This window comes from Zonotrichia leucophrys, chromosome 9, assembly GCF_028769735.1.
Source record: "Zonotrichia leucophrys gambelii isolate GWCS_2022_RI chromosome 9, RI_Zleu_2.0, whole genome shotgun sequence".
Taxonomy (NCBI): domain Eukaryota; kingdom Metazoa; phylum Chordata; class Aves; order Passeriformes; family Passerellidae; genus Zonotrichia; species Zonotrichia leucophrys.
Window position 1 is genome coordinate 21,899,545 of NC_088179.1, and position 12,424 is coordinate 21,911,968.

A 12,424-nucleotide genomic window follows, 5' to 3' on the forward strand; every position below is an offset into this window, starting at 1 on the left:
ACCCCACAAAACCACTAGTAGGATAGGAATATATGAGTAGCAGCAGCCAAACAAAGCCAATGGGTGGAAGAGGGAGAAGTTGCTGGGACAAAGGCACAGCAGATGTGGGGTCCTGGCTGTGGGTGGTACCTTTGTGGCACTTCTTGCCGTGGTATCCAGGCTGGCAGGTGCAGGAGCCGTCCCTGGGGCTGCACTCCAGCGTGTGCTCCTTCACACACTGACACTCCTCCGAGCAGCCCGCGCCAAAGGCCCACCTGGGACAGGCTGCAGCCACAAGGAAAGGAAGCATCAGCTCTGTAATTGTGCAGGAGCTGGCTGAAACTGCACACTGCTGCAGAACACAACTGCTGCAGAAGCAAAACCTCGGTTCTGCTTTCAGCCAGCACACCCCCGTTCCACAGCAGCACCTGTTCATGTGTGGGTGGGTAAGAGAAGAGTTTACATGATCCCGATGCTGGGTCATTCATTTCATGTCAAGCAATACGTGGTGAATGCAAGAAACATTTCAAAGCAAACTCAGCTGTTTTTCCGAATGAAAAAAAACTTGGGTGCGCTCCAAGACAAAAGCTTTTATTATAAAACCCAAAACAAAACTAAACAAAAGATTTTTGATCTTGCACAGATTTTACAAACAAAATCTGTAAGTACAAAGAAACTTGATCATCTATGTTGTAAAGTTTTTGTTTTAATTCTTTTTATTATAATGTCTGATCCTTATCCTGTCCCAGCCAGCCCTGCTCTCCAGTTCCCACTCCAACTCATCAGCAGTCACCAATCAGCTCCAACCAGATTCCACCCTCAGCAATAACCCTAATGTTAACCTGTCCACCCCACCTATAATCCTCACCTTTGAGCATCAGTAAATCTCAATACTTATGGCAAAGATTAATGAGTAAAGAAAAAGATTAATGAAGATTCTGGGGCCTCCTGGCACATTTCAAAAGTCCTGTCCAAAGTCTTGATCATTTTATCACAGAAGGGTTTGGGTTGGAAGGTCCCATAAAGCCCATCTTGTTCCACCCCTCTGCCATGGCAGGGACATCTTCCACTGTCCCAGGATGCTCCAAGCCCTGTCCAGCCTGGTCTTGGGCACTGCCAGGGATCAGAGGCAGCCACAGCTTCTCTGGGCACCCTGTGCCAGGGCCTGCCCACCCTCACAGCAAAGAACATTTTTCTAACATCTAAGCTAAACCTGCATTGTTTTAGTAAATCCATTCCTCCTTGTCCTAGCACTGCCTGACTGCGCATAAAGTCATTCTCCTTGCTTTCTGCCTGCCCCCTTTAGGTTATGTGGAATCTTTTACAGACTGTCCTACTGTGCACACACTGAGCAGATCCCAAAAATGCCGGGGACTTACTGAGGTGGCAGAAGCGGCCGTAGAGCCCGGGGTCACACAGGCAGGCTCCATACAGTCTGTGGCAGTGGCCCTTGTTGGCACAGTTGCATGGCTTGTTACAGTTCTTCCCAAAGAAACCTTTTGGGCAACCTTTGGAGTGCACAAACACAGGAAGGCATCAGTGGCTACAGGTCCAAGCCCCAAACCCAAAGCAGCTTGTGGCTGAGCTGGGGCTCTGCGCAGCCTCACCGCTACTGGCCTGTCTCACCCTCTGTTCTGCTCATTACTTAAAAAAGGATCGCGGGGAAAAGTGGGGAGCTGAGGCAGAGCTGGAGCCATACCATCCTCGCAGAGCTGGCCCAGCACACCGGGAGGGCAGTGGCACTGCCCTGTGCCAGGGTCACACCAGCCTCCGTTCTGGCACCTGCAGACACCGGCGCATCCTCTGCCGAACGTGCCGGGGGGACAGGCTGTGGAGAGAGCAGGGAGTGTGAGCACTGCAAGAAACACTTCCCCTCTGCTGTAAGGGAAGCAAAACAAGGCTCTGGGCACTGAGAAGGGCAGCAAGGCTGATGGAGGGTCTGGGACACAAGTGTGTGAGGAGCAGCTGGGGGTGTTCAGCCTGGAGAACTCATGGAGACCTCACTGCTCCTTACAACTCCCTGAGAGGAGGGTGCAGCCAGGTGGGGGTGCATCTTGTCTCCCAGGCAGCCAGCAACAGGGCAAGAGCACACAACCTTAAGCTGCACCAGGGGAGATTCAGGTCTGACATCAAGAGGAATTTCCTCACATTGAGCATGACTGGGCATTGGAATGGGTTGCCCTGCTAAGTAGTGGAGCCTCCATCCCTGGAGGTGTTTAAGAAGAGACTGGGTGTGGCACTCAGTGCCATGGGCTGGTTGAGAAGGTGTTATTGGGTCAGAGGTTGGACTCGATTGCAAAGGTCTTTTCCAGCCTAATTGTTTCTGTGAAGACTGAGCAAGGACAGAGTTTTAGTTGAGCAGGCTCTAAAAAAGTCATATTCTTCTGTAAAGGACATCCACCTGATATTTACTAGGACATCTCAAAGGACACTGAATTAACCAAGTTTTGGGAAGTACTGTCATGTATCCAACCCTCCCCAGAACATGCTGCCCTCCCCACAAAGCACAGGCTCAAAAACCATTGCCTGTCAAGCCCAAAGCTTAAACATCAGAGCACAGCTTGGAACACTTGGAGAGAAATATTTTAAAAATTCTTTTTTTCTCTCCCAAACACTATTATAAAAATAATACCTTGTTTTTCAAACGTAGTTTCTGAAACTCCCCAGGTAATCATGGCAGCAATGGATCCACAACAGCAAAAACAAACTGTGAGATGCAGCCTTGCTCTGCTGTTTGCAGCCTGAGTGGATACAGTTGCTGGAGTCATCTGACTTCACTGACGTTTTATCAATGTACATTAAGAAAGTTGACATTCCACATCAATTTCCATTCGGCTTCTTTAGTGCATTATTAGAAAAATTTAGTTCCAGTTTTCTCCACTGTTTTAGCTTACCCTAAACCTGCTCACCCTAAACCTATGAATTGTGCTGTATATTAAAAAATGCAAGAGAAAAGAGTGAAAGTAATCACACATGAGTAATTAACACAGATTAGATACTGTGTTTATCACTGTCCCTGCTGACTTCATCAGACAGCAGGTTTAGCTCAACAACACAGTCCTATTAAAGTTCTTTAAATTCCAGAGGTGAATTCCATTAGACTACATGCATGGATGTCTAGTGCAAATATACATAATAAATTTTATTATTTATGAAATGAACTAAAGAATTTGGATACTGCCTTGAAATTTTTATAATCTATCCTGAACTACCAGCACACCAGGGACAGAAGTAAGAATATCCTCACTTGATAGCTTGAACTGTCATAGACAGACTGGAAATTATCCTTTTAATCCTCCCCATTCCTACTCTCTTAGCTGCCCCCAGAGTTTACAAACCAAACCCACCATCAGTCTCCCAAAATAACCACAGGCAGACTGCTGGTTTCAATCACTTGCTTGATTTTTCTGCATTTCTGTCCATGTGATGACGTCTCCAAAACAATCTTGATGGCAATTAACCTGAAGAGTGCTGTCTACTGATGTCAAGTAATAAATTTTCATCGACTTTTTGTCTCACCAGTGACAGCAAAGACTTTCTGAGAATGATGGGCCATCATGTCACACACCACGAAATGGAGGGACCCATCTCAAAGAGGAAATCTGCTGTATGATGTCTCAGACAAGCAGCAGACAAGTTTTGCCAAACTGCAGATGAAGAACAGCACATCAAGAAATCACCACTCTCTTTCCTATGGGTTTTGACATCTACTTCTGAATCAGAAAGATCTTCTGCCAGGAAACAGGAGCAAGAAGACTGAAAACCTGTTATAAAGGGCACTGACTTGGCAAGAGAATTCTGAAAAATACCATTTCCAATGTGAAAAATTAACTGCTCCAAGAAAGTGATGCTAATAATAAAAAGAATTATAAGGAAAAAGAAATGGAAAACATAAGAAAAAAAATTTAAAGGCAATGTCTTGGGGTGCTACAATGGAAAAACTCAATTTTAGCATATGTGTCCACCCAGGCTGTCACACCAACTTCTGGGACAGACTTCTGGAGTCACCAAGGCAGGTTATGGAACAAAGCATGGCCAGCAAACTTTGGCAGCTTTTAGCAGCAGAGCAAATAGGAATGAACAACCACCAAATACTCAGGACAGGGATGATTCTGTCCCGACCTCCACTGGAGCGCAGGGACCTCTGTGTACTGCGGCATCACTTACAGCTCCTATTTACCGTGCCCCAGCACAGCAAATCTGGTTATGAGACAGCTGTGCTCCTTCAGGAGCCTCCCAGATGAGCAGCACAAGAGGCTCCTCTCACTGCCCACCTGCAGAGGCCCTGCAGGAGGATCAGCCCCCTGGCAGCCCTGTACTCACTCTCGTTGCAGACAAGCCCAGCCCGGCCGGGCGGGCAGACGCAGCCGCTGCGCTCGCCGTTGCAGCGGCCCCCGTGCAGGCAATCCTCACACCTCAGGCTGCAGTCCTGGCCAAACGTGTCACCCAGGCACACTGCCAGCAAAAAACACACAGGGCTGAGTGAGCAGCTGGGCAAAAACCTTTCCACAAGCTCTTACCTACGGCTGGGTTGTGAACCCCGCCAGTGCGGCACAAAAGACATGGCAAAGTGGGCATTCCTGAATTTCCCTCTCCATGTTTCTGACTCTAATTACAAGGAAAGCTGGGTGTTCAGCTGGAATTTGCTCCCCTAAATGCTGTAATTCTTCAGCCAAGAGCTACTTTTTAAAAGCAAGAGTTTTGCCTTCAGAAAAAGTGAATTTGCACCTAATGCTTGATAACATTGTATATAACTAGAATAATTTACTGGAACTTTCTTTCTCCCCTTGCTAGCCTATCCCTGTTGTTTGATTGCAGTAAATGGATATAGTGCTATTTAAACATAGTTCAGTGGTATTTTCAACCATTCAGTGTGAGTGTTCTAGGAAAACAAAGCAAAATACACATTTATCATGTCTCTTCATGGATATGAAGAGTTTTATATAGGAAGCTGGATATGAAAATACATTTTTTTCTCTCCTTCCCCACCCTCCTTTTATCCCTTGCCACCCTCACATTATCTTTGTTGGGTATATTGAGACGGGCATGCAAAATAAAGAGTCTGTCTGGTAAAATACTTCAGTGGCATTGAAGATCTCATCCACACAGTTTAGAGCCTTCAAGGCTTAATGGCTGTGCCTGGAGGCTTTTTGGAAGGGGATTTTTAACAGCACCTGAAAGTGAGCTGGCAGCTTATTTCAGCCTTATTTCAGTAAGTTACAGGCTGGTTGCATTTCACCAACAGTTTTCTGTGAGAGGCCAGATTTCCTCTAGGTCTGAGCACCCAACTGTTCCCTTTTCTGTAGCTGAACAAATGCCCAAGCTTTCAGGGACATTTAGAATCCCAGTGCTACCCCTTAGAAAAGGGTACAAATTCATACTTTAGGAGAAGAATACAGACCACCATTGAAAACATCATGCTTCCATCATAAAAAGTCATTAAAGTTAGAGAAAATATTTAATTATTTGCACCAGCTAACTGTTAAAGCAGGCTTTTTTATAATACAGATAGCAGCACAAACCAGGTCTGAAAACACAAGGAATAAATTGCTATTTAGAAGGTAAAAGAACTTACTAAACCATTTAAAGTTCCTTTTTTCCATCACCTTTTCATACAAACCACTACATGCTGCAAAGCCTGAGCCTTAGAAAAAGTGCAGCTGCTCAGCTGTGACTGATAATACCCAAATTTCTGTAGCTAAATATAAATAAAACATGCAAAAAGTGGTCAATAAATATTTGATTGTGGTTTCCAGGCCTGATAATTTTGCCTGTGGTGATCTCATTTATCAGTTTCCCAGTTGGTTATCAGTGTTGTTGAGTCCGGCTGGATGCTGTGTGATTTGGGAGGGTCTTAACAGTTTTGTTCACAAAAATAAGGTAATTTTTTTATTAAAGTCAAGACCAGCTCCTGATTTTTGCCTGTAGGGCACAGTCCTCAGATGGGTAATTATAGAGTTTATATAAAAATCACAGGGCACACATAGGAAAAAGCAAGAAATCCTCCCTGGTGATCCACCAGCACACAGCACAAAGCAGACACAGGGTTTCACCTCATAATAGTCCTAAAATTGTGAAGTTTCCACCTTTGGGTGGAAAGATCGAATCATGCAAAGCCCAGGTGGGTGCAAAGCTGTTCTGCACCTACTCCTGTGCTGTTTGCCACCACTTGAGCTGAGCAACGCGTGGATGGGTTGGTGCTTTTCCCAGAGAGTCAAGGGAAATCTGATTTTAACACAGACAAAATGCAAATACCTTAAACAAAAAGCCTCCAGTTGTTATAAAATGGTTTGTAAACAGGGACCCATGCTCCCAGCTCTAGGAGGAAGGGAGTTTCCCCAGGTTACAAGCCATGCCATCCTCTCAGCCCTGGCATGACGAGCTCTCTGTGGCTGCTGCCTGGGCTCTGGGCAGACACCCTGCTTTCCAAGGAGCCTGTGCTGCTCACTCTTCCCCTGCCTCCCTCCCAAAGCACCCAGGCACCTCCTGGCTCCTCAAACATGTCCCATTTGGGATGGAACGTGGCGACAGGCAGGATGCAGAATGCAGGATTAACGCTCCTGATGCTGAGCCCCGCCAGCCCAGCCCCAAATCCTCTGCCAGGACGATCCCCCCAGGTTGCAGCGCTGGCTCAGGGCCCTGCTGGTCACTCACCGACCCTGTGCACCAGGGTGAGCTCTCCTCGGGGGTCTCCATCCTCGGCCAGGGCCCCGAGGGTGAGGTGGAGCAGCTGGGGGGGCCCTCGGAAGTGCAGCCCCGGGGCACCAGCCAGCCCTGCTGCCTCCTCTGCATCGGCCTCCTCCGCACCTAGGGCTGGACAAACACAGCCATCAGCACCCCAATGGCCTCTCATCTACATCTTTTCTTACTATTATGATGCCTTTAGATGTTCAAGTCACACCTCTCCCCAGCAGTCCCAGCCCAGGCATTTTCTCACAGAGTTCCTGCTATCCAAAAAAGAAAATAGACAGGAAATGGGAGACACCATCCCCACCCCATCTTTCCCTTTTTCTTCTTCTGGAAAAAAAACCTCTGCTCCTGGAGAATCAAAATTAAATGAGGAGATTCATTTTCCTCACTTGAAGTTTGAGATTATTTTTAGCTAATGAAGGTCATTACTCTTGCTCGTTTTGGAGATGACAAATAGAAAGTGAGGCTGGCTGTGCAATTTATTTTAAGAAGCATGAAAACCTGGGCCTTAAAATGACGGGAAATCAGTTGGCTTTCTTTTTGGTGTTGGTTAGAATATCAAACTCTGGGTTAAGGTTTAGCAGTTGCTAAACTTGGTTATAAAGCTGAGTTGCTCTGCTAAACTCTGGACTGGTTACACTGGCAGAAATCCAGAATAACATCACTGACTAATGGAAAAGTTGCCATGGTTGATCAAAGAAAAATCTGGCTACTTTTTTTTTTCCCACAGGATGTTAAACTTCATCAAATAGTGCAAGAAAAGTGTCAAAATAGTATTAATTTCTAAACCAGGAGCTTTAGGTTTTCAAACGTGTCCAGGGGATTTAAGCATTCATCTGCCATTAATCTTTGGCAAAAGCCATTACTGGAGGATGAACTTGGATCCACACACTGCACGTAGCCCTACCCTGGCCACATTCAGAGATGGCTCAAGTTGGGCTCCCAAAATCCCAGGATCTGTAAAAATCCCTGTTCCAAAATCACTTTTTAGATCAGTGGGAAGTGCTTAATGGCCCACAAGTTTTGTGAATAACTCACCCACGCAGGCCCATCTGCTGTCCCCAAGCCTGTAACCCTCCTTACAGGCACACTCGTAGGACCCCAGGGAATTCACACAGAAATGGTCACAGTTGCCATTATCCAGACGACATTCATCCACATCTAGAAAATCCAGACATAAATGGTGATTAGGAACAAGTACTTCTGCTTGCAGAGCCCATGCTGTGCCCAGCTGCATCTGACAAATTATTCTATACATAAGAAAACACAATTTTTCTTATGTGTTTTGGAGCTCTCCGTTTCTCTCTGGTATTGGAGGTATGAAAACATTTCAGGACTACAGGGAGCAGATTATTTCACTGATGTTTTTGTCTCGAGTGAAAACAGATGCTTTAAGCTGTTAAGCTCAGTTGTTCCTTCAGTTATTTTGAGGGATCTTTTTTTTTGTGAAAGGAGTGTTTTAACACACATCAGTATACAGTGTCCATGGAGAGAGGAGGGAAAGTTTCTCTGCTGGCTCCTCTCCCACATCCCCAAATTTGATGCTGGGTTATTCCTGTATTCCAGCTTCACAAAGAGGAAATTACACATTTGTAAAAACCTTCCCAGCAAAGCTGGCATAGGGTCAGTGACTCTCATTAGGGCAGTGCCCACAAAGCCCTGCAAAGGGCTTCGACAGCATTTCTTCTACCCTGGGCTGGGATTAGTTAGACCAAGCCACTGGTACCAAAAGGCTTTTGACAAGGGCATGGAATGTTGCAGGACAAGTGGGAATGGCTTTAGACTAACAAAGGGAAGGTTTAAACTGGATATTAGGAGGGAATTCTTCCCTGTGAGGGTGGTGAGGCCTTGGTTGCCCAGAGAAGCTGTGGCTGCTCCATCCCTGGATGTGTTCCAGGTCAGGTTGGAGCAGCCTGGTGTTGCCACATTTCTCTCCACAGAGAAAAGCAAGGTACAATCCTTCCCAAAAATATTTCTGGGTTTCACATTCTCTGAACCTCAGAGAAAGAGCAAAGGAATTCTTATCTTATTTGCTGTGCCTGTGTTGTGCCAAAGCAGAAAGCAATATGGAGATTGTTTACCCACAGTTATGGTGTTTTGTTTCCTTGCCCGGTCAGGGCCAAGTGTGTGCGTGTGTTGGGACTGTAGGGGGAGAGTCATGAGATTCTGTGCAGTGGAGTGCAGTTGAGTGCTTGGCAGATTCAGTTTAGACGTAATGTAATATAATATAGAATAATATAGTATAATAAAGTAATTAATTAGCCTTCTGACAAGATGGAGTCAGATGCCTTATTTCTCTCCCTTCGTCGGGGGCAAAAATACCCACTATGGCCTGGTCTAGTGGGAGGTGTCCCTGCCCACAGCAGGGGTGAAATGAGATGACCTTTAGGTGCCTTGCAGCTTATCTCAACCCAGCCCAGCCCGGCCCAGCCTGGCCCAGGCCATCCCAGTCCAGGCCATCCCGGCCTAGCCCGGCCCATCCCAGCACTCACCATCGCAGGAGCAGCCGTCGGCGCTGAGCTGGAACCCCGCCTTGCAGGCACACTCGTAGCCCCCCGCGTAGTTGATGCAGAACTGGGAGCAGCAGGACTCCCCAGTCTCACACTCGTCCACATCTGCAAGGAAAGGGCAGCACGTTCAGCCCTTGAGACACCCCAAGCTGCTGCCACAGCTCTGCTGAGAGCTTCTGTGCCACAGCACTCGCTGCTTTGCACCTTCCTTCAAGCACATAAATTCAGACATTCACAGTCTGAATCCTGAATCCTGACAGACACTGCCTTCTACCTTCCCACTGTCTGAATCCAGAATCCTGACAGCCACTGCCGTCTACCTTCTCCCATGGCAGCCAGGACCCTCCATGTCTTGGGAGAGGCATCTCCTCTCCAAGTCTGAGCTGCCATGAGGGGATTTACAAAACATCAGCTGGCGTTGTTGGTGATCAAGGACAGGACCCAAGGGAATGGTTGGAGTTGTGTCAGGGAGTTTTAGGTTGGATATCAGAGAAGGTTCTTCCCCCAGAGGGTGCTGGGCGCTGCCCAGGTTGCCCAGGGAATGGGCACAGCCCTGAGGCTGCCAGAGCTCCAGAGGTTTGGACAATGCTCCCAGGGATGTACAGGGTGGAATTGTTGGGGTGCTTGTGCAGGGCCAGGAGTGAGACTCAATGATCCTTGTGGGTCCCTTCCAACTCAGAATATTCTATGGTTCTATGAAAAGAGACAACAGCAAAGACCCACCAGCCCTCAAAAACATTCTGTTTAACAGTGACCTACATTTGACTATTTAGACCTTCTATGCATTCAACCTTACTCAATGCAAACTACCAATGTCTGATCCACTCAGGCCCTTGCTGGACAGCAGCAGCCTGGAAGGTTCAGCTGCAGCTTCTGGAAACTGATTTCCTGTTGCCTCCTCCTGCTCTGTGCCCGCTCAGAAATTGGTATCATTGACACCACTGCTCTGGTGATTAGATAGGAGAGCTGAGCTGTTATCTGTGCACTGCAGGCTCCTGGCTGCTGTCAGGCTGCTGAGCAGGTCAGTGGCCATCCAAGGGCCACCTTGTCAATGCTGAGTCTGCAAAATGCTTCTGAACGTGGCCTGGCTGAGCAGCTGCAGATGGGAAAGGTCAGTGTCTCAATTAACCTTGGAAGGAGCACCAACTTTATGAGGAAACACGGACAGGAGAAAGAAAATGTAATTAATCAATCGAGGTGAGGAGGTCAGTGTGAAAATGATTAATGCAGGTTATTTGAAGGCAGTGTTTTCCAGAAATGTCACAAGCTGAGCTCCTCTGCAGTACATCAGGTGACGCCTCACTCGGGGCTCCAGCAACAGCCCCTTGTTTGTGCAGGAATGCAAAATCTGCATCTGACAAAAAGGAGTTTTTTGCTGTTAAAAGCAACTTTTCATGTCTTCAGCCCTCCTCTGTGTTCTCCCCCTTCCCTTGCTGTGTCTGGAGTATCTGCTTCCCTCTGAACTCCCCAGCAGCAGGTCACTGAGCTGGGGTGTGGGCAGCAGGCTGCTTTGCCTCCTGTCAGCAGTACAGACACGACTGTACAACCCACCCACCCTTTGGAGGCTCTGGCTCCAAATCTGCCTCCCAAACTTCTTCTGGTTTTGCTTTTTAAGCTCCATCATCACCCGCCCTTGCAGCCCTCAGTGCTTCCCTCCTCCCCTGCTCCTCCTCTCTCCTGCACTTGGCTTTTTTTCCTTGCAAGACTCCTTTTGTCTGTAATGCCTCTCACACTCATCAGTGCTCCCACTCTCTACCTCTTCTCATCATCTCATATCTCCCTGCACTGCTTTGTGGTGCCTGTTCCTTTTTCCATTCCCCCTCTCTTCCTGGCTATTCTTAAAAATTGTAATGGCATACTGACAGCAAGCCCAAAGCAGAATGAGATACATTTTGCATGACAAAAGCCATAAACAAAACAAAAACATAAAACAAACACACACACACACAAAAAGAATCTCATAGTAGAATTGCTTAAAACATGAATGAATTTTTAAACTTGTGTCTCAAAATAAACCCAAATCTAACTCGGGAGGTGAAAGCAACAAAGTGAGACTCCTCACAGGCAGCAGTGTAACCTCATCACTGAGCAAATCTGATGGAAACACAGCAGGCTCTGGAGCACCAAGTGCAGTTTGTGCAAGAAGCACTTGGGAGCACTTGTGCTGCTGCTCCCAGCCACCAGCTGAGAGGGGAAGGCAAACAAAGTCAGCTCTGTGATGTTTGGGCTGCTCGTGGTGAGACACAGCCATGGCAGCAGGTCATGCAGTGTTGTATTGCACTAAACAGTTTATTTAGTTGTTGTTTTGTCATTGCCACTCCCTGCCCTCCTTGGGGACCCATCCCAGCCCGCTCCTAGGTTACCTTGTGCAGGTTTTTCCTCCAGCTCGGGTTACCTGTGCAGGTTTTGTTACCTGTTTTGCCCCCAGCTGAGATTAGCTGCGCAGGTTTTACTCCCATCTTGGGTTACCTGTGCAAGTTTTGCTTGTAGCTGGGATTACTTGCTCAGGTTTTGCCCCCCAGCTTGGGTTACCTGTGCAGGTTTTGCCCCCATCTCGGGTTACCTGTGCAGGTTTTGTTACCTGAGCCGGTTTTGCTCCCATCTCAGGTCACCTGTGCAGGTTTTGCCCCAGCTCGGGTTACCTGTGCAGGTTTTGTTACCTGTGCAGGTTTTGCCCCCATCTCAGGTTACCTGTGCAGGTTCTCCCCCAGCTCGGGTTACCTGTGCAGGTTTTGTTACCTGTGCAGGTTTCTCCCCCATCTCGGGTTACCTGTGCAGGTTTTGTGACCTGTGCAGTTTTTTCCCCATCTCAGGTTACCTGTGCAGGTTTTGCCCCCATCTCAGGTTACCTGTGCAGGATTTGCCCCCATCTCGAGTTACCTGTGCAGTTTTTCCCCCATCTCAGGTTACCTGTGTAGGCTTTGCTCCCATCTCAGGTTACCTGTGCAGGCTTTTGCCCCAGCTCGGGTTACCTGTGCAGGTTCTCCCCCACCTCGGATACCTGTGCAGGCTTTGCCCCATCTCAGGTTACCTGTGCAGGTTTTGTTACCTGTGCAGTTTTTCCCCCATCTCAGGTTACCTGTGCAGGTTCTCCCCCCCCCGATACCTGTGCAGGCTTTGCCGTCCCCGGCCAGGCGGTGGCCGCGGGGGCAGTGGCAGCGCGGTCCCGCTGCCGTGTGCTCGCAGCCGTGCTCGCAGCCGCCGTTCCCGTCCCGGCAGCTGTCCACGATTTCCATCTCGATGCC

General features: G+C 47.9%; 1 protein-coding gene across 1 annotated transcript in view; it reads right to left on the reverse strand.

The window, feature by feature from the left end:
• The window catches only part of LOC135451497 (multiple epidermal growth factor-like domains protein 6), a 192,084-nt gene that overhangs the window by 42,061 nt on the left and 137,599 nt on the right, over positions 1-12,424 (reverse strand). Inside the window, exons 10-17 of the mRNA XM_064720764.1 lie at positions 12,286-12,423; positions 9,162-9,284; positions 7,708-7,830; positions 6,634-6,792; positions 4,303-4,434; positions 1,679-1,807; positions 1,359-1,487; positions 130-264 (exon numbers count right to left, since the gene is read on the reverse strand). Of these exons, the coding sequence (XP_064576834.1) occupies positions 130-264; positions 1,359-1,487; positions 1,679-1,807; positions 4,303-4,434; positions 6,634-6,792; positions 7,708-7,830; positions 9,162-9,284; positions 12,286-12,423 (1,068 nt within the window). The remainder of the gene's footprint in view (positions 1-129; positions 265-1,358; positions 1,488-1,678; positions 1,808-4,302; positions 4,435-6,633; positions 6,793-7,707; positions 7,831-9,161; positions 9,285-12,285; position 12,424) is intronic.